Source organism: Diorhabda sublineata, chromosome 11, assembly GCF_026230105.1.
Source record: "Diorhabda sublineata isolate icDioSubl1.1 chromosome 11, icDioSubl1.1, whole genome shotgun sequence".
Classification (NCBI taxonomy): Eukaryota; Metazoa; Arthropoda; class Insecta; order Coleoptera; family Chrysomelidae; genus Diorhabda; species Diorhabda sublineata.
In genome coordinates this window covers 13933330-13957200 of record NC_079484.1, presented here as the reverse complement: position 1 = coordinate 13957200, position 23871 = coordinate 13933330, and the positions used below count along the sequence as shown (strand labels likewise).

The window sequence follows — 23871 nt, the reverse complement described above, 5'->3', positions numbered from 1 at the left end:
TATATTTAGTGTGCGCATCGTTGCTATACTCCAACAAGAACAAATTTCTAGTTTGATTTTATACTTATTTGGATATTCATGATGAAATTAATGACCTATTGATCAATTGTCAGTGTCAATATCATATTTTGATAAAGAAAAGTCGGAACGTCAATTTTCATCTATATTTTAAAAATTATTAAAAAAAATAATTTCGAAATAGAAGAGACCAAAAATCAAGAAAATTTAGAAACAAAAATGTATATGTATGAATGTATAATATAGATAAAATTTTACGTTTTGGCTTTTCTTTAAGTCTGTTTTGAGGATCAACATATGATGCCCAAAATGATCAATGCATCAATAAAAAAACTGATTCGAATAACCTCAATGTAATTTATGCATATGTTTTAGATTTTGAACAAAATATATAAAAAATTCACTGCCACTGACAACCAGCTAGCCTCACCTAAGCTATAAAATGCTTAGCTCTACTCATGATGACTTGACGTTTAAAATATAATGTCATTCATAATCGAATTAATAAATATTCAGCTCCATTTATAACGACCAAGTCTATGAAAATTTGATGTCATCCATAAACTAACCAATCAATATTTAACATCATTCACAACAACCTAACCTTAACTAACCTATGAAAATTCAACTTCATTTATAATCCAATCAATGAAAATAATGTTTCCATAGTAACTAGAATCAATATTTCAATCAAATAATAATAATTCTATCAACCGTCAATTTGATTATTGATTTCCTAAATTCCATTAATTTCATGTTTTTACAAGAACCTACAACATTTAAAATCAAATCTTATTGTACGTAATTTCATTACTTATACAAATTTTCATATTGGCCATAATTTCGGTCCCGCGTTCTTGAAACGAGAAAACAACTACTTTCGTGGCTAATGCCTCGACGAGTATTGAATTACAACTCCTCTGAGAGTGATATAATCCACCTTTTTGTCTATATTTAGTGTTTCCATATTGGGAATGTGGGAAAATTGAACACATAAGTGGTCTAACTCTAATATATATTCCAAGCTTTTGAATACTTATGTATTATCGTCTAAGACTGAAGTTATGGTTAAGTACAATATAAAAATATATATAAATGTATGAAAATAATAAAATATACTTATAATAACATTCGGCGGCTTTAAATGATGTATTTTTTTGAGAAAACTTAATATTAATGGAATTTCAAAATTCAATATTCAAATTGACGCTTGATAGAATTCAATTATTGATTCTGGTTACTATAGAATCATTATTTTCATTGGTTGGATTATAAATGACGTTGAATTTTTATAGGTTGAATATTGATTGGTGAGTTTATTTATGACACTAATTTTTTACAGGCTAGATCGTTATGAATGGAGCTGAATAATTATTAGCTCGATTATGAATGACTAGAGAGTTTGTAGAGTATTTCAAAATATTTTTGATGAAAAATTGGATGAGAAATTTTGAGGACTTCATTAATCTTAGTGTTACTTGGGTGATATGAATGATAGAATTATTTTATTGAAATATTGATTCTAGTTACTATGGAAACATTTTCATTGGTTGGATTATAAATGAAGTTGAATTGTCAGTGGCGTTGAATTTCTTATAGAATTTATTTTTTCACAATTTAAAAGATATGCATAAATTACATCAATGTTATTCAAACCAGTTTTTCCATGGATGTATTGATCATTTTGGGCAATATATGTTGTTTCTGAAAATAGACATTTTTGGAGTATTTTTCAGTCGACAAAATTTTGGCTTATTCATAATTCATATTGTGTCCTTCATGATACATATGAGTTGCTAATGAACATCTTTCAGAATATAATATCATATCACTCTTGTGGGAGGTAATCCGATTGATGATGACCTCTTCGACTGACCAATGTACTTTTTGTGACAATTTAAACAAGGTATTTCATACACTATGCTAGGCAATCTCTATTATCGGTGTTCTATCTTTTATTTTAGTAAAAATAGATTGAATATTAAGTGTTTGACTGTAGCCTATCTTGATATTGTGTTACTTAAAAATTCCAGAAAGTTCAGGAGTAAGTACATGAATTGCTATATGGTAAAGGTATATAAATAGGTGAGATAGAAATGTCGAAAATGACGTTTGATTATATTGATTCAATATTAACAATCAGTGTTAGATGTGTTGTAAAAAATTCGTTTCATGAGATATGAAGGATATGAGTTTTTATAAAAAAGTTAATAAATTTCAAGCTCTTTTTATGAAAAATTGTATTAGAAATTGAGAGAACACTATATTTCATTCGTTTGATCAAATTAATGTTAGTGTTACGTGTGTGATAACAATAATAATTGATATATCTTTCAGAATTTGTTGGTTTTCTAGACCAGTAAATCAAATTCCTATTATCGTCGATTCTTATAAATTTAGTATCAAGCAAAGGTAACGATTTTTCAGTGTTCTCTTTTTCTGTATTGAATTTGTATATGAGGATCGAAACTAATGGAGTAAAATAATAAATGATCAATTTAATTATGTGGAAGGGATACAATTATATCATCTTCATACTTTTTTATGAAGAATAAGAAGAAGAAAAACAGATATTGCTAAGTCCAAAATATAATCTATTTTATAATCTGCTAATATACGTGATATTGAAGACCCCTGTGGTGTTCCAAATATTTGTTGGCAATTTTTATTGTCATTAGAGAAATATGTATTATTAAAAAATGAATTTTATCGATGCAACTAATAATTGTAATAAATTAATCAAAAAAGTTCTTAACAAAAACAAATTGACAAAAAAACTCAAAAGAAATGAACTAACTATAATGGTATTCATTCTAAATTCTACTATTTACAAAAAATTCATAAACCCACTGTATCAGCTAGAACCATTGTAGCATTAATTAACATTCCGATTGAACCTCTTACTAATTGGTTAACTGAAATTTTCACTTAATCTTATGATAATATTACACTAAATACTCCTTCAAAATCAAAGAAATTTAAATAACATTGTATTACTATAGAATAACGTCAGTAATGTCCACTTAAATTTATGTCGTAGAGCACTGAAACATGGATTGAGTGATATAACTAAAAATTGCAGACTAAATAAATGAAACTGTATTAGAATTAGTAACATTTATTTTTAATAATACATATTTCTCTTATAACAATAATAATTACACACCAATGAGCTCTTCAACATCACCTACATGGTCACATTATGTAATGAACTATATTTTGCACTATGTAATGTCTGTTTTACCCTTGATATTATTCCTCATAAAGAAGTAAGTAGATTATATAATTATATCCCTTCCAAATAATGAAATGGACAATTTACTATTCAACTTCAATCGTTTCGATCCTTATGCACAATTCAATATAGAAAAGGAAAATACTGAAAAATCGTTACCTTCTCTTGATATTGAATTTATAAGAATGGTGGACAGAAGAATTTCAATTGACTGGTGTAGAAAACCAATGAGTTCTGAAAGATATATCAATTATCATTCATATCACCCACGTAACACTAAGATTAATTTAAACATTCAAATGAAAAATGTCCTCAAAATTTCTTATCCAATTTTTCGTTGAAAATATTTTGAAATACTCTACAAACTCTTAAGTCATTAATAATCGAACTAATAATTATTCAGCTCCATTCATAACGACCTAGCCTGTAAAAATTTAGTGTCATCAATAAACTAACCAATCAATATTCAACCTATAAAAATTCAACCTCATTTATATTCCAACCAATGGAAATAATGATACTATAGTAACCAGAATCAATAATTGAATTCTATGAAACGTCAAATTGAATATTGAATTTTGAAAATACAACATTTAAAACCGCGGAATCTGAACTTTTTCCTCTAAGTTTAATAGTACATATATATAGGGTGATTCTTTAAGAATGTCTAATCTCTGAACTGTAGATTCTAGACCTCAAAATATGATGAATATGCTCAACATGCCTTATGCAAATATTGCTAGTTTCCGAGATGTTCAAAGTTTAAATTTAAATTTTGATTTTCGCAATAATTTTTTATGTTTTCACAATTTCTCTTCGAAAATTGGCAATTTCACGTTTTTTGGCACGAGGAATCATAATTTGCACTCTAATTTAACGCTAGTTACACTTGTTTGTGTTAATTAATCAAAGTAAACTTTTTTTGGGCTAAACTTACAACTAAAATAATAAAAAAACTAGTCCGGACCCGTGCTGCTCCGCAGCAGTGACTATGTGGGTAATTATAGCTTCGTCATAAAATCAATCAATACTTACGTTGTCAAAGGTATACAAAAAGTATCGGGGCGCGGTCTAAAAATCAGCCATCATTTCTACATTGTTCATAATACAATAGACTATATAATTTCACAATTCTTCCTTCCAAACAACATTGGCTGTGCGTCGCCCCTTTGGTTCTCTACCTTGACATTGAACGATTTCCCAAGTGATAGGGCTACATACAACTCTGTAGCTATATTAGAACCTGAGATATAGATCTTTGAATGTAGAAAAATTGCCAAAAACCTACAAAAATCCATAACTCCACATTGAATGTCCGCGCCTAGCTCATCTCCAACTCAACCGATTAAAGTGTTCAAAAACTCAAAAGAAAGAGGGTGTTTCAGCGAGTGTTCTTAAACCAAAACGAAGTCTGTATCTTGAATAGAACTGAGATATTGAGGATAGAACGTGTGTATGTGAAAAACTCCCATAAGTAATGTACAGGGGGAAATCGCATTTGAGTATAACTTGAAAATGGTGAAAATTAGATGAAATCCGATGGTTGATGGCTGATCTGTGCATCAATACCTTTCATTGAAAAAAAAATTAAGCAAATCGGTTAGGTAGAACGCCTGAACGGACTCGGAATGGAAATCATCAATTTTTTTAATATATAAGATATTAAAAAGCGTTAAATTCTACAACAAAGTTACTCTTCTTTGATTCGTGTAACTCAATCGGTTATCGAGTTATTTGCTTCTAAAAAGTTAAATAAATTTTAATTTTTTCATAAAAAAATTTTATTATTCCTTAAATATGTAACAATAACAAATTTGTAAACAAAAATGAAAAACCTCAAATTTTATGATCCGCTTTCGTAAAGATCTCTTAATATCAAATAATCCTTGTCTATTATTTTTAATTACATCCGCGGCTTCTTCTATTTTCTGTCGCAGTTATGGAAGAGAAGTAATTTTTTCTTTGTAAACTAATGCCTTCATTTGCGACCAAATTGAAAAATCCTAAGAATTTAAATCAGGGCCTCTTGGTGGCCAAGCAAACTCACTTCCATGACCAATCCATCGATGCGGAAACTGTTCGTTAAAGTATTGAAGAACTTGTGAAGAATAATGTGGTGGTGCTCCGTCGTGCAAAAACCACATATTTTGTCTTAAAGCGAGAGGTATATCCTTTAGTAATTCGTGTAAATGTTCTTGAAGAAAATCTAAATAAAGAGGTCCGATTAAACTGTTTGCCAGTTCAAAAGGACCTATTAAATACCCAAATATTATACCACACCAAATGTTAACCTTAAACTCGTACTGAAAATGTGTTTTTCTACGACCGTGCGTTTTAACCCACTTTCCCGCACGCATTTTAGTTTTGAAAGTGTCACTTTCTCGCACTAGTGCAGGAAAGTAAAATTATTTAAATTTTGACCTTATTAGATAGTTTTTTACTTCTGAGATTATAACTATTGTTATTACAGGTAAATAAATATTTACGAAATAGTCCATCAAATAAAATTTAAGCCTTTTCTAGCTTTTTGTAACATTTTTAATTTTTTGAAAATATAAAATAATACAGATATTTTTTATTTAACCATGTAATTGTTACTAAAACGTCAAAGTTGTTCAGAACGTCTTGGAAGTGACTGAATAAGCACAATCTTCTTCTAAATTAAACCACATTAAATCGGATCCGATATAATAATATTAATGGATTCATCCGACGAAGAACTTCCCGAAGCCATTTTGAAGGCTGCAAATGAAACTAATTCCGAGCTGTTACCTGCCAAATTACTTAAAACCGTTGCCGTCAACATCATCTTTATGCGACCTGCAACCGATGCCCATCAACGTCATCTAACTTCCAGTTGAAACCAAATAACTCCACTGGACCGGCAATTCTTACTAGTCTACAGAATACAACAAATTGTGTTTTCAATATTAATATTTATAATAATTAGTAGTTTTTAGTTAAAGTTTTGTATATTATTATGTTTGTTGGAATCAAATAATTTTAGAAAAATGGATTGGTATACTTTTTTGTATATACGGTCGTAGAAAAAATAATGTTCCTAACTCATGCGTAAAGTGTCTTTCCCGCACTTGACCGCTTGCCAGAACTCCGCTCCGCGTCGTTCGGGACAACTGCAGTTGCGTGAGGGAAAGTAACACTTTCCGTACTTGTTAGGAAAATAACAATTCCCTCATAGCATGTGGATTTTCAGAATCCCAAAATGATTATTTTTATAATCAAATATTCCTCGTCTGGTAAATGTTGCCTCATCAGTAAAAAGAATTATATTCAGAAAATCTGGGTTAATATTTTGTTTATCTTGCAAAAAATGGGCAAATTGTAGACGCTTAGGTAAATCTTGAGGTAATAAATTCTGAACAGGAGTGTAATGATATGGATGCAATTTTTCCCTCTTCAGTATCCTAAAAATAGACGATTGGCTTATACCTGTTTGCAGACATAATCGGTGAGTACTGATATCTGGATTCTCCGTAACACAAATTAAAATTTCATCTTCTTCATCCGCAGTGATTTTTTTTGTATCACCGTGTTCAGTTTTAGAGCGTAAAGGCCCCGTTTCACCTAAGCGGTTGTAAAGAATTCGGTACAGTTTGTAATTGGGTTGCCTTCGATTTGGGTATAATTGTAAATATCTTCGAGCCGCAGCTGGACCACTATAATTTGATTGAGCAAACACACAAATCATATCGCACATCTCATTATTGAAAAAATCGTTATGCCTAGGCATTATTTGATAAATAACTATTACACTTGTTAATAACTAAATTGTTAATAACTGGTATACTGATGTTTTACTTATTCTTATTATTATCCAATTTTTGCTTCTACACAAACTGTCTAAAAGTGACACAAGCCTACTTGAAAAGAAAACGAAAAATTAAACCACGGCTTAATTCACAAATGTGATTTTGATATTAAGAGATCCTTACGAAAGTGGATCACCACCACATTATTCTTTACTAGTTCGTCAATACTTAAACGAACAGTTTCCGCATCGATGGATTGGTCTTGGAAGTGAGTTTACTTGGCCACCAAGAGGCCCTGATTTAAATCCTTTGGATTTTTTAATTTGGTCGCAAATAAAGGCATTAGTTTACAAAGAAAAAATAATAGACAAGGATTATTTGATATTAAGAGATCTTTACGAAAGCGGATAAAGTGTATTGAAGTAAATGGTGGTCATTTTGAGCATTTGCTTTGAAGTTTTTTATTTTTATTCACAAATTTGTTATTCTTACATATTTAAGGAATAATAAATTTTTTTTATGAAAAAATTAAAATTTATTGAACTTTTTAGAGCAAATAACTCGATAACCGATTGAGTTACACCAATCAAAGAAGAGTAACTTTTTTGTAGAATTTAACGAGAATTTAACGCTTTTTAATATTCTTTTATCATTTTAGTTGTAAGTTTAGCCCAAAAAAAGTTTACTTTGATTTAATTAACACAAACAAGTGTAACTAGCGCCAATTTTCAAAGAGAAATTGTGAAAACATAAAAAATTCAAAATTTAAATTTAAACTTTTAACACCCCGTATCTCGGAAACTAGCAATATTTGCATAAGGCATGTTGAGCAGAATCGTCATATCAAGACCAACAGTGGGTGTGTTCCTGTCAACAGTGTTTCGGTGAAATTCCAAGCTGTAGGCAGATTGAGGCCTGGAAACAACCGAAAAAAAAGGGCTGATTCGTTGCTGAAACCACGGAATCGGATCACTACTTACCAATAAACGAATAAACACCCTATCCCTACCCCACCTATCTCTTAATAATGGCTCCAAAGGGGGAGTCCAAACGTCAAGAAATTTCGAAATTCTAGCACGATTCAACCCGTTGTTCATATATACAGTGTGTCTACTTAAGTTGGAACCATATTATAGAAAAGTTTTTTATTAGTGGTTTTATGAAAAAAAGTTATTCTTGATAAAAAGTTTTTTATGGTCCAAAAGCTGAAATGCAACCATCAGATAACAATTTTTTGAAACAGTATACGAGGTTTGTCAAAAAATTTGAATTTCACAATTCAGACAAATGTTATGGAGTGAAGTTGTTTTGAATTGAAAGTTATATTCAAATATGCAACTACGGTCATTTATTATTGGAATTCAGGTTTTGTGATTATTTTTAATCATTCCGTATTAATTATTCTGGCTGGATAAAATTTATCTCTCTTACCTGTTAAAAATATGATAATCTTTCTATTCATTACTGTTTTTGAACAACCTTGTAATTTACATATGGAATAGATGCATAATAATTATTTATTGTAGAAATTGAAAAATCCATACAAAAAATATTTATTAAATAGAAACAAACATAATTAAATTTTAATTCTATGATCTACAGCTTCCACATATCAACCTTCTCTTTGTAAACATTTAATTGTTATTTTGTCAAACTCTTGTGTTACTTTCCGTCAAATCAGCAGACCTAGGAGGCCAAAAAATATCTGAATACCTGTGAATCACCTTCCCATTAAACATATTTTCAAGGAGTTCTCTAACGTTCAATGTACTATGGATGGAAGCACTGTCTTGTTGGATCCAAATTATCTTCTTGTAACGGAAGGTCGTGCAAAAAATCACTTTTCTAATAATTGTAAGTATTGTGCGGCGTTTAAGGAATGTCGAAAAAAAAGGTCCAGCCAATGTATTTTTGTATAAACCATACGTTCGTTCTAAAAGAATAATTTTTTTAATTTTATTACAAAGTTTCGATCACTGCTAGACCACCAGCGACAATTTTGTGATGAGACGGTTTCGTTTGAAGAAAATGTTACCTAATCGAGAAATATTATAGTTCTTGTGAAAAACGGGTTTCCATCCAACTTTCCTTGGATCAGAGCTCAGAATTCAAAACGAATATCGTAATCCCTTGGTAGTAACGTGTGTAAAAATTGCGGTTTGTATGCATTATGTTTATTACCTTTCAAAATATTTGCCACTGTATTTTCACTTACTGTAGTTTGGATTGCAGAGGTCCTTTTTTTAATGACATTATTGGGTTATTTACGACAGAAAGTATCACTTCAAATTCAGTGTCTTCATTCGCAACCCGTTCTCGGTGCTTATTCTTAAATTTATTTTCTTTACTTCTACTAGCCTTAAATTTATTCAAAATTTTTGTAACTGTTGAATGCCTAATGCTTCTATGCCGATGTCTATTATTAAAAATATTTGCGGCCTTTATATATGTTTTGTAATTATGCATTATGCATTACATATCGGTAAAAGAATATCTATACCAAGGATGCTAAGGACAGTTTTCTCGAGATGTTTCATTACTAATTGTACTATAACACTTGAAATGGAAGCTCTCATAGCATAACCATCAATTTGTTATTATATTTCATTTTCATATTTCAAGTACTTTGTTGTTAGTGTCAGTTCTATAGATTTTGTGAATTCGTTTCGAGATAATTCTGTATATTCTTCAATTTTGTCCAATATATTTCTCACAAAGGGAATAGCAATATTTGTATATAAAGAAACGACATCTAGCGGAATAAATACACATTCGTTGGGAATTTTTATATTTTTAATTTTTTCTTGAAAATCTAATGTATTTTTGATATAGTATTTGTTTTGATATGAAATTTTTCACAAAATATTTTCCAAATATTTAGATAATATGATGAGAGGAGTTTAAATACTTGGAACAATCGGTCAAAGAGGAATGTCAGGTTTGTGCAGTTTTGATAAACCATATATTTTAGGGGGTGAGACATTATGAATTTTCAGTTTAATCGCATCTTAGAAAAGAATTAAACAAGACTCTAATTCTTAGCAAAAACAATATAATGATCTAGTTCGATCTTGGGAAGAAGAACTTTTCATTTCGCCATCAGATGCAAAAAGAATGTAGATGATATAATTGTATCCCTTCCACATAATTAAATTGATTATTTATCATTTTACTCCAATAGTTTTGATCCTTATATACAAATTTAATATAGAAAGAGAAAACACTAAAAAATTGTTAACTTTTCTTTATACCAAATTTATAAGAATCGACGATAATAGAATTACAATTTACTCGTATAGAATATGAGTTATGAAAGAATTATCAATTATCATTGATACCACCCAAGTTACACTAAGATTAATTAATCAAACAAACGAAAAATTGCTGATACAATTTTTCATAAATAGAACTTAAGCTTGATTGACTTTTTTATGAAAACTCATAGGTATCCTTCATATCTTTTGAAACGAATTTCATACAATACCTCTGACACTGATTGTTAATATTGAATCAATATTATTAAACGTCATTTCCGGCATTTCTATTTTACCTATTTATATAGGTACCTTTACCATATAGCAATTCATTTACTACTGAACTTTCTGGAATCTTTAAGCAACACAATACCAAGATAGAGTCAAACCCTTAATATTCAATCTATTTTTACTAAAATAAAAGATAGAACACCAATCAAGAGAAATGCAAATGTCAGTATTCTCTTTTTTAATTAAATCACAATATTCTGGTTCCAAAAATAACACCTTCTCTGCCAATATCTATGTCATTCGATGTTTTTAGGAAATTCAAGGAAATTATCTATATTTAGACATTCCTTATATCTGTTACTTGATGCGAAGAACAAAGAGAGTTAATAGTAAAAGGTGAAAGTGAGTTCTTCTATTTTAGTATACCTGTAATTATGAGGAGCTACTCGTATTCTTAGTTTGAATCGAAATTGATTGATAACTTGTTAAACAATCACAATTATGCCATCATAACATACATTAAGTAGCTTGAAAAAATGATACTTTACCCCGTACGTGCTTCCAGAGTTAAAAGCTAACCATCCCCACCACAGGACAAACAAACCCATAACGGCGTTTACAGGATTTCCTAAAGGCATAGGCGTAATTCCATTATCATATCGCCCCAATCGAGGTCCTAGCATGACGGCACTTGCAAACGCTGCACTTCCACCTTAAAATATCATGATCTTTCATTAATTATGTCGTTGAACTCCAGATTAACCACCAAATAAAAAAGTGAGATAAAATTGTTAATTGCGGACTGGGGTGTTTAGAAAAAACTTATCGCGAGTTTTTGGGAAAATTCTAGAATATTGATCTTGTTCTATCATAAGCAAATGGATAATTTTATAATTTCAAAGAAAATAATTGAAAAGGAGTTCGCTTGAGAAAAGTTACGTCTAATACTTAAGAAGATAAGTGAAAAACTTTACATATGGAATTTAGAATTTAGGTTGTAGAAATAAATATGAACTGATGTCAAAGATTATTAAAAATGAACTGATGTATAGAATGGACTATTGAAATATTAAAAACTTATTTATTTTGTAATAAGTAAACTATTGAGAGAGACAATAAATTGGAAAGAGAATTAATTAATGTATATTATCTAGAGTTTATATAAAATATCTAGTATTTCCGGTAAATAATGCTTGGAAACGGTGGCTGTTGTAGAAAAAAAATAGCTGGAAAATCAATGAGAACGAAGGAACAGAGGATATCGTGTGAAGGAAAATTTTTCATAAAGTAGTCGAAATGTACATTCAAAGTTATCAATATCAAATTATCTGTGGTTAAATCAAAATCTGAATATTGAAGTATTGGCTCCTTCATTAACTGATTCGTTGTTATGAATAGCTGAATATTTATTGATTCGAATATGAATGACAATAAAGTATATAGGCTAGGTCGTTATAAGTGAAGTTGAAGTTTATAAGTTAAGTGAGGTAGATTAGCTGTTATTGGCGTTGAATGTTTATAGAGTTCGTTGTTTCAAAATCTAGAGATATGCATATATTACAGTTTGTAAATCAGTTTTCTTATTGATGAATTGATCATTTTGGGCAATATATGTTGTTTGAAGAAATAGACGTTTTCTGTAGTTTCTTTTTTTAGTTGTCAAAACGGCATACTCAGAATTCATATTGTGTCCCTTCATAATAGATATAAGTCGCCATGAACATATATCATGATATAATCTGCTAGCACTTCTGTGGAAGGTTATAAAAATATGTAAAATATATTACTGGAAATAACACAATCTAAAACCGCCGATAATTAACTATTTATTGTGTGTAAATTTTATTATTGTTATACATATTTCTTATATTGTACTTGGCCATAATTTAAATCTCGGATGATGAATATATAAATATTCGAAGAAGACGCTTATAATCAGTAAATCAGTGTATTACCTATCAAATGTACTACACCAGATCCTGCAATGTCCACTGCTCCCAGTTGTTTCAAGAATCCATGTTGACCCCAAACCCATCCCGCTGGAATACAGTATATAATGGTATTCAAGAAACTGAAAACACAGTATGCTTTGAAGTTACACCTGAAACCGGAATTGATTAACAGCTAGAAAATTAATAATTACCAGTAAAATGTAGTAGAAAATTCCTTGATTTTAATTTGTGTTTTAAATTTACTGTAGGTGGAATCAATATGTGTTCCGTATCATAGACTGGTAAAAAATGCATGCAAAATTGGATATAATCTGGAACAAACTAGGATCCGTTACACTGGGAAACAAATTTTAAATTTTTTTCTGATGACTTAGATTTTCAAACTATTTTGTAGGTAAACTGATTCCCGTATTGTGATTGGTTTTCTCATATTCTGTCACGTTTCCTCTCTACAGTTATTGTTCATACGACTACGGTTCACAGGAGGCTTAGAATACACATTTACTTTGACAATATTTATTTTTCATTTATAAATGAACTAAAAACATTCCATATGTCTGCTTTTGGTTTAACGAGCTATAAGTAAGTGAACAGCTCCGATTCATTTTGTTGTACAAGTGGCATTTTTAACATTCTCAGCCAAAGGAAAAACATCAGTAGTTTTGTTAAGCAATCTTACTTTGCAAAGTGTGCAAGCAATTTGTGGAGTATTTACGGATGTAGACGAAAATAACATGTGATTGCAACTTTTGTATAGTAAAAACGTAAGCATCCAACAAGAAAAGTAAATAAAGAATTGAATACTTCAGTCCCCCGTCAACTATACTCACTATACCTCAGTCAGCTCAAATTGTAGTGCCAGTTTTACAAAAACAACCCTCTTTGGCACTACAGGAATATGAGTCTGGTGATGGTCGAAATGACTAACGATAAAAATTTTCAAGTCAAAAACATACATTTCTGCGGTTATTTTGAAGTGATGACTGTCGACTTTATTTTAAATCGATTCAAATCTTAGAGAAGTTTATGATTAAAACCACTATTATCACAACAGATATTACTGGAAAGATCTTGGCAGATGTAGATTTCCTTACTGCCTCCACAATTAACATCCAAGAAAGAAACATCACCAATGCAAAAGCAACAAATATAAATACTAATTATATTTTAAAACATCATAATAATTCAATTTTTCACTCTCAACTAAGCAAATGAGAAAAAAATTCCAAGAGCAACTTAGATCTGATCTTAACACAATCAGACATGGGAAATATAACTGTTATCTTAGAGAGATTACAAATTCAAAACTCTTAAATGATATTATTTCATACATCGAACTTTCATCTGACCCCACATAATTCAATTAAATCAATTTTCATTAATAAACAAATGGACAAACTTTCATATTTTCACATATTATACTTACAATATAATTTTATTATTAATTATACCATCAATAACCAATGGGAATTATTTATTTCTTTATATTCTCATAAATCACATGGATTCAATCATAAATGAACTTAACAATCAACGATCCAATCAATTTTTAGATCAAATGATCAATCGATATGTGAGTGGGTGATAGGATTTTTCCCCCATAGTAAAGTCCCCATTTAGTGGGTTGCAATTTATATATGACTGATTCGCGAATTCGGCTCGGTTAGCTCAGTTAACCAATCTAATTAATCCCATTCAAATAATCAAGTCAAAAAACATTAAATTTAAAAACGAAAAAAACTTCAGCACCGACCGTAATTTCTAAAGCAAGTGTTATAAAGATCCTAAAGGAGCGTTTAAATGTGATAAAAACTAGTGCGAGATTGGTGCTTGAAATTCTCAGCGCAATGCAAAAGCAGTGTCTAGTTGAATGCAGTGAGCTATTTTTAGAGCTTTGCCGCGAGTGCAAAGAAAATGTAATCCGATCAAATGTAAACGGTGATTGAACTATGATCTTTTACTAAGAACCGACATGGAAAAGAGATTCCACGGAGTGGTATTAGAAAGGTGAGATCGTGCAAAAAAGCAAAGAACAATCGCTCAAAAAAAGCTCCTGTCAATTGATACAAAGAAATGCTGAGAAATTTAATCGCGGCGCTTCAAAAGACGTCTAGAAAATCGTGACAGGCGACAAATCATGGATCTCTGCATATAAACCATAATCTAAACAACTATCGACTGTATATGTCTTTCAAGACGAGTCAAATCCAATTAAAATTGTTCGCACACGAACTACTTCGAAGCAAATGGTGACCTGTATTTTCGAAATAACTGGACATATCGTACTACCATTCCACTAGAGCAACGTAGAGCGGTCTGCACTGAATGGTATATCAGCATTTGTTTGCCAGAAGTGTTCGGAAAAATCAGGTGCACCAATCGCAGATGACGAATGATTCTCCACCACGACAATGTGAGCTCCCACACACAGTTAAAACATCGAATTGATGGTTCATCCGCCATACGTTCCTTATTTGGCACCCTCACTTCTTATTCTTGTAGATGAAAAATAAACGCATATTTTTTAGGTACCTCAATCGGAATGAAAAGAATCCTTCGACAACTGGTTCAAACGCAGTATTTTGGAAAACAATAAAGGCATATAACCAATTATTAATAATTGTTTTTATATATCAAAACTTGAATTACAAAATTTGGAGAAATCGTCAAAACTATTTAGGTACATTTTTATAATGTGTCTGTTGGAAATATCAGTAAAAAGGTCTAGACTTGAATTAAAAGATTAGAAACCACCAACTAAATATTGAAATTTCTGGTGTGCTGTTGCCAGAATATGTGCAATAATATTAGTTGCATTCAGCGTACATACACACACAGGTTTCTTCAATCAATTTCATATGCATTGATCAGATAACATTACAAATAACAATTGTGAATAAGAGAATCTGTTTATGGAATGAATATTATTTATATAAAATATAAACAAATTCAAATTAGAATAATATATACGATATTTCCCTATTTGTTTCACAATATTATAAGCAATTGTTAGAAATAGATTATTCCCATTTGCTGCATGTGGTATAGATTTTTGGTTCGTAAAAAAAAATCATGTAATAGGTGAAGATTACCTTTCGGCCATTGCTCCACTTACTATCGTTGTTGCAGTAGTTGCAAACGATAACTGGAATAAAAACGCGGTATATATTGATCCTTTCAATGGATCTTCCAACAAAGGGTCGATGAAAAAATCTCCCATAGCAATAAAACCATTATTTAGTTCACTTCTTCCAAAAGAAAAAGCGTAACCAAACATCCAGTATGTCAGACCTAAAAATAATTTAAATTGAAAAACTTGATGACAGGTTTCACTGAAAATATGTTACAATGATAGATATAAGCTTGGGGAATATTATTGATCTGATTCCAATGGATAATGTGATCAGTTGGTGAATTATATCCTAATAGGTGTTCATTAGCGATACACGTCTTTTATAAATGACATTCTATGAATTTCTCCAAAGATTTAACAATCCAATAAAAATACATTCACAACAACCTAACCTTATCTAACCTATAAAATTTCTTCAAAATCAGTTATCCACTTCCGAATGTGGTAATCACTTTTCCATCGAAAATTCGAATACTCTATTCAATATACATAAACATTAATGCAAAAGAGTCCCTACTTGATTTTAACTTTAAGCATGAACGCAGATCTGAATTATCATTATTTTCCTAATCACTGAGTTCTCAATCATTTTCCACTTCAGACTCTCTAAATTTTCTTCAACAGTATGATGTTTTGCACTATTATCAACATCATTCAATTCTACATTATTTATAAACATATCACCTTATTTACTCATTCAATCGAGCCTTAGCAGTACAATTTGTCATTTACTAATATGTTTACTTTTTACCTTTTTCAGCACATTCGTCCGATCTACTATCAGTGAAACCTTGAGAAAGCTTCACAATGCAATGCTTTTATAGCCAGCAACTGTGTATGTTTTATGTGGTTCAATTTGTTCAATATCTTCGAAACAAGAAGTCGTTTTAGATAAGAAATGTTCTTAGAAATAGAAGTAGAAAGGAAAACAACATTCTCAAACACAAAGACAGCATAAAGCCTTACAATATTTGAACGATTTCGATTCTACATAATACTCTTTTTAACAAGCTGAATATACTTCGTATAAAGATTTTATCAGTCATTATTCTAAGACATAGTAAAAAAGTACTTTGATGTCTACCGAACGACATTAACAGGCTACTAAGGTAAAAATGAGGTATTGCTCGCGATTTCCATAAACCTGCACCGCTTTGCATAAAAATTTGGAATTAAGCTGGACTTACTCTCATCTTCAAAATATACCTTATGACAATGTTTGCTTATTACTCCTAGGGTTGAAAACCACCCCCCTTATTGCAGAATATCAATAAAAATACTTTTAAGGTTTGAACCAAAGTTGTTTCATGCTTTAATATAGTATTCATAATTTTTCAACCCTTATTTCGAAAAAAATTGGAAAAATATTTGAAGACATATTTACTTATTTTCTGTATCGACTTGAATATTTTGCACTCGTAATTTACAACCCCTATAAATCATTTCCTATTTCGGAGAAAAATATTTACTTGTACAATTATTAATATATTTATTTCAAATTGACATTTTTTTATCTTTTTCAATTTTAATATTATGTATTTAAAATTTTTAACAACTATAAATTATTCCTTATGACAAAAAAGTTTTGTATAATATTTAATTACGTTGGAAATATGTTAAATTAAGACAGAAAATTAGATTGTATTTAGTTTTTTGGCGATATCTCCGTTAATTTTCTAGCAAATTAGTCGCTCAAAACGTAGTTTTATAGGGAATTTTAAGACCTATGAGTTTAAATTTCAATTTTAAATTTCTTTATCCCTCAATTTTTTGAAGGGCACTGTTTAAGGGGTTCGAATATCGTATCAGTCATACTTTAGGATACGATTTGTGAGGCCGTATCTCAGTTATTTCAGAAGTTACGAAGAATTTAAAAAAAGAAAATTATTTGTTACAAAAAAATACTATCTTATTGTTTCTTATCAATTTTTATGTATATTCTATAGCTTTTTAGAAATTTTGAAAAAAATGAGAAATTTTTAAAAATTTCAAAAATGATTTTTCAACTTAATTTTTTTCGAAATTATGCATTCTAAATCGTTCAAACTGCCAGAAATTATTATTTTTACCTAAATAAAGTGAATCATTACTAGATTACATTGTTATTGCAATTTGGGTACTAATGCTAAGGGTGAAAATGAGGATTTTTTCTACAATAAAAATATAAATCGATTTTATTTCCGATATAACTTTCTTAGTTTTTATGCTAGTTAGACTAACCCTCATTTTGAAGCTTTTAAAAGTAATTTGAAAAATATTACATGTAATTATCTTGAAAAGTGACTCGGTTTGTATTACAGCTAAAGCAAATTTAAAAAAAAAACAATCTCTTTGTTTTTTCACAAGATTAATTTTTTTCCGATAAAATCAAAAGTATTTGAGTTATTCATGAAAAATAGATTGGAAACGTGTTTTTTTTTTCAAGAAAAATTTAAGTTTTCAATAGCGCATAACTAAAAACTACCGATTTTTATAAAAAAATTCTAGGAACATTTTTTGCTCAAAATTTGGTCCTCTATCAATTTCAGTGGTTATTTTCAAAATAAAAAATTTCATTCTATAGTTAGGGTGGAACTCACCCCTAGAGCAAAAACATACATCGGAAAATATGGGTTTTGCTTTTTGAGGTATTCCTTAAAAGTAGTCAAAATTTCTTAAAAATCGATCGTCTAAGCCTAAGATTTAGACGATCCGCACGTCTCTTCATTCACAGAATATCTTAAACAGTCTCCTAAACAACTAACCAACTCTGACGCACTTCTCGTCTAATTTTTGTATTATATAACTTCTCCAACAATGGGTTCGTCGCGATGTTGTTGGCTGACACAAAAAACTATTTGGGTACTTAGTTAAAGTTAACAGAATAGAAATGGAGGAAACGATAGATAAGTGAAAAAGAAACGAAACTAGAACTTTGAAAAGTTTGTAAAGATATAATTCCCTACACATATATGTCCAACATTCAGAATTAAAAATGATTTTAGAAGTTCCAATATTGAGAAAAAACCAATTCAAATTATATCAGAAATTTTCTCCTTTTCCAAATAAAAAAGCAGCTCTGCTCTTAGCATGTACTACTCGAACGAGAAATGGTATTTTACTGTTGGCACCTAGAAGACAGAGACTATTTATGTCACTATGCTTATCTCTATAGATATAATCTAATACAACTCGATATTTGCAATTTTGCTAAGATCGAAGTGAAAGATCATGTTTACACGTCCCTGGAACAAACCACCATAAGTACCAAACCTCTATAAGCAGAGGAAGTCGAATACAACTTGAAACTTCAAGATATACCAATCCCAAAACAACCAAGTTTAGAAGCTCTACAAGAAGGAAATAACATGACAGTCAACCATTTTGCTCTAGTGTTGTGTTTAATTATTCTAGTATTTCTTCAATATTTGTTTAAAGAAAAGGGGACGTCTTCGAGATCAGTTCCAGAAGAGATTGTCCCACCAAGGGCACCATAATTTCAATCTTAAGGGGGGAAGAGTTAAGGAACTTGGACCTTGAATCACAATCACAAACTCATTGAGATAGAACGCCACTATAAATACATAAGTAAAAATACTGTTCATGTAAAGTGTAGTATTTGAATGAAAAGATCTTTTTAAAAAAATATGAATCCGTTCAAATTATTTAATTTTTATAAATACCGACCAACAGAAATTATATTGGATATCGTTCTTGAACTGTGATTATTTTTGTTCTGAAAAGCTCCACCAAATTAAATAGTCGGTTATTGCGGTTTTCTATATTTATTCACAATTCAATTATTCATAATATCGATATTATAGTGAAATAATTAGACACTATATTTTATATATGACTCCCATGACATTGGCAATGAGTTTAGGTATAGATCCATTAAACCTGGTTCGGATCTATTTATGCTTTAAATATTCCAGCTTGCACCAGTTCCTTCCTGAAACTGAGTCTTACTACTTGGACTTTATGATCGTGAATTAAATTAAAATATAAAATTTGAGTAAAATGAATAAAAATTCACTCACCTCCAAGAACAATATCAACAACATTTTTCATCATTATATTAACTTCGTTTTTTATAGAAACGCAACCTGATTCAAGCATTCCAAATCCTATAATAAAAAACAATTATAATTCATTGTGTCAAAATGTCAAAATGTCAGGAGCTAATGCTATGCTATTGAGGGTGAATAGAATATCTTTTATTAAAAAATTTCGAATATATATCGTTATCTATACATATATAGCATTCTATTGTATAAAAGTAACAACATTCCTAGTTACAATAATCAATTAAGAATTTCGGTGGTTTTGGATCGTATCCTCATGAAAAATAGGTTTCAAAATATAATATTCAAATTGACGTTGATATATTTCAATTAATCAATATTTCTATCAACGTCAATTTGATTATTGAATTTTGAAAACTATGAATTTTAAAATTTTTTACAAGAACAAGCGAAAATCTTAATTAATTATTGTAACTAGAGATTTTATAATTTTTATACATATTGTTTATATTGTATTTGATCATAATTTCGATTTCATAATTTCAATACACTTCATGATCCGCTTTCGTAAAGATCTCTTAATTGAAGTAAATGGTGTTCATTTTGAGCATTTGCATTAAAGTTTTTTATTTTTGTTTACAAATTTGTTATTGTTACATATTTAAGGAATAATAAAATTTTTTTATGAAAAGATTAAATTTATTGAACTTTTTTTGTAGAATTTAACGCTTTTGGATATTATTTCATTATTTTAGTTCTAAGTTTAGTCCAAAAAAAGTTTACTTTAATTTAATTAATACAAACAAGTGTAACTAGCGCCCTCTATTAGCAATGTTAAATTAGAGTACAAATTATGATTCCTTATGTGAAAAAACGTGAAAATGCCAATTTTCGAAGAGAAATTGTGAAAACATAAAAAATTATTGCGAAAATCAAAATTTAAATTTAAACTTTGAACACCCCGTATCTCGGAAACTAGCAATATTTGCATAAGGCATGTTGAGCGTAATCATCATATTTTGAGGTCTAGAATCTAGAATTCAGAGATTGGACATTCTCGATTAATCACCCTGTATAATATTACTTCTTTGATTTTTTGGTGTTTTAGATTTTAAAGTAGTGAAATATTTGGAGAATATATTATATCCTTCATGACTTATAGTAATTGTTGGGAAAGTGCTTGTACCTATGGTACTGAAAAATATTTTATGTTTTGATGTTTTGTTTGTTTTGTTTTTTAATTGATTGTAGTATATGTTTATGCTTTTCTAGAATGTGTTATTTATAAATTTTCAGAATAATTATTTCCTTTCAATGCAGTTTTCGCTTTTTGAATAGCTAAGCATCTAATTCGGGATCTGATAGCTACACTCTGATCATTTTTGTGAAATAATTCAAATTTCTTGAGTGCCAAATTGGTTTCTTATAGCATTCTGTTCTTATGCTATTGTTAATTTTATATATTGTTACATCAACAAAATTGATTTTATTATTTTGCTCGACCTCGATTGTGAATTGAATATTTATATCGAGTTTGCTTAGATCTTCGTTTATTAATTGGCTATAACACTTGAAATGGAAGCCCCCGTAGCGCAACCATTAATTTGTTTATAAGTTGTGAGTGTATAGCTCCTATAAAATCGTTTTGAGGTATTTCTATATATTCTTTAATTTTGTCCCATTTTTTTATTAATATATTTTTCACAATGGTAATAGGAATATTTGCTTATAAAAAAACCTCATCTAACGGAATAAATATATATTCATTAGGAATTTTTATACTTTGATTTTTTCTTTGAAATCCCATTCCATGAAATCTCTCATTAATTTTCCTAATCAATTACTCCAACAAGAAAATAACAAAAATTATTTAAAACCATAACAGTTAAAATGAATGAAGTAATTCCTATTGATATTTTCCAAAAATTTGAAGAAACACATCGAGAATGAACTGAATCACTTTATGATAGTGCAAAGGAAAAAATATTGAGGAAATTGAAACAACAACCTATTGCTGAAAATACAAATAAAATCAAAATGGATAGAAAATTTAACTGATACTGTCATACCAAATGAAGTGAAAGAAGTTTTATCTTTAGGTCCCAATTTTGCAAAAAATATTTCTATTGACAAAGAATTACTTGTGAAAAATATCTTATGAAATATTTAATGCAACACCAATCATCTAAATAACGAAATTCAAAATAAAATAAGGTCTGATACTTTATTTATGTTATCATGAAATCAGGAGATTATAATAATCAAATGTTAAAATCATTGAATGATAAAACAACTTACAAAAAAATTAAACAATTTCCTACGAATTTTTATCAAGAGAAAAATAATGAACTAGTTCGATCTTGGGGGAACAACTTTTTATTTCGCAATCAGATGCGAAAAAATTAAAAATTCCCAATGCTCCTTGGAATATATGGTTTATCAAAACTGCACAAACCTGACATTCCCCTTCGATCGATCGTTTTAAGTATTCACACTCCTCTTACCCATTAACTAATTATTTGAAAAATATTTTGAAACAAATTTTAGATGAAAACAAATACTATATAAAAAACACATAGGATTTCAAAAAAAAATCAAAAGTATAAAAATTCCTAACGAATATGTATTTAATTCGTTATATTTGGTTTTTTTCGATACAAATATTCCTATCAATATTGTGAAAATAATATTAATAAAAAAATGGCACAAAAAACAAGTATGATAGCACAATTAATAATGGAAGATCTTGAAGAAACTATCCTAAGCAAACTTGATATAAATATTCCATTCTTATTCAGATATCTTGATGAATGCATTACTGCCGTACCAAAGAATCAAATTGAAAACATAAATAAAAAATTCAATTTTTATCACTGAAAACGTCACATTATATAAAATTAACAATAACATAAGAACAGAATGGTATATGAAGCCAACTTGGTCCTCAAGATATTTAAACTTCAATTTGTGTCATCCTATGTCACCAAAGAGATCAGTGATAATAAGTTTGGCTGATAGATCTATCCAACTATCAGATCCTGAAACTAAATGTTCATCTATTCGAAACACAAAAACTGCTTAAAAAGACTTTAAAGAAGTCTAAACGTCAATTTATTTCTATCTTTTGAAAATTATTTGAAAAACTAATTTGGAAACAGAAAAGACCTAAAATCAAGGAAATCTAGAAACATAAACAATATTAAAAGGTCTTAGAAATAAGAAATTAAATAAATTTATATATGTATATACTGTTCACCAAAAATTCATTCATTCTATCAGCTCGACCCATTGTAGCATCAATTAACACTTCCATTGAACTCCTTTACAAATTGGTTAACTGAAATTTTGACTAAATCTCAAGATTATCACAATGATTGTCATATAAAAGACTCCTTCAAAATCAAAGAAACTTTCAATTATATGATATTACCACCGAATCATGTATTATTAGGATTGGATGTAATATCCCTATTTAGTAATGTTTTCTTAAATATATGCCTTAAAACATAAATGTAGCATATAAGTGAAAACTACAAACTTAATAAAGAAGCTCAGATTTAGAATTAGTAACATTCATTTTTAACAATACATATGTATTGTTATATGTAATAATAAAAATTATCAATAAATTTTTGGGAACACCAATGGGGTCTTCAATATCCCCTATATTACCAGAAGTTATTTTCAGTGAAAATAACTATTTCCAATTATTGTTCCACAAACAGTATGGGTACTTTAAAATCGAAAAGTAATATTCAACCTTCTGATGGTGAAAATTATAATGCGTGAAAGTTTAGAATCCGTAGTCTTTTAAGAGAACTAGAAGTGATTCATGGATAAACCGGAACCAGTGGAAACAAGTGGAAGAAATCAGAATCAACCACGAAAAATGTGTTAATTGAATATTTGTCCCATTCGTATTTAAGTTATGCGAAACGGGCATTCTCAACAAAACAAATTTTTACTGTATTATACAATATCTTTGAGCAAAAAGTGTAGCAAAACTACTTGGAGTTCGAAAGAACCAATTTTATTTTAAAATTAAAAGAGGTAAAACTCTTCTCAGTTATTAGGGCTACTAGACAAAATGAAGAAACAACACTAGCACATATATTAAAGCAATATATATATATATATATATATATATATATATATATATATATATATATATATATATATATATATATGTATGTATGTATGTATGTATGTGTGTATAATATTAAGCAGATATATGAATTAAAATAACCAAGAAATGTGGGAATGTTTAAAACGAG

The 23871-nt window shown here is 29.3% G+C and overlaps 1 protein-coding gene across 1 annotated transcript in view; it reads right to left on the bottom strand.

Annotated features, from left to right (window-relative positions):
• The window catches only part of LOC130450039 (putative ammonium transporter 2), a 152431-nt gene that overhangs the window by 117614 nt on the left and 10946 nt on the right, over positions 1-23871 (bottom strand). Inside the window, exons 2-5 of the mRNA XM_056788201.1 lie at positions 19613-19699; positions 15553-15751; positions 12464-12609; positions 11057-11220 (exon numbers count right to left, since the gene is read on the bottom strand). Of these exons, the coding sequence (XP_056644179.1) occupies positions 11057-11220; positions 12464-12609; positions 15553-15751; positions 19613-19699 (596 nt within the window). The remainder of the gene's footprint in view (positions 1-11056; positions 11221-12463; positions 12610-15552; positions 15752-19612; positions 19700-23871) is intronic.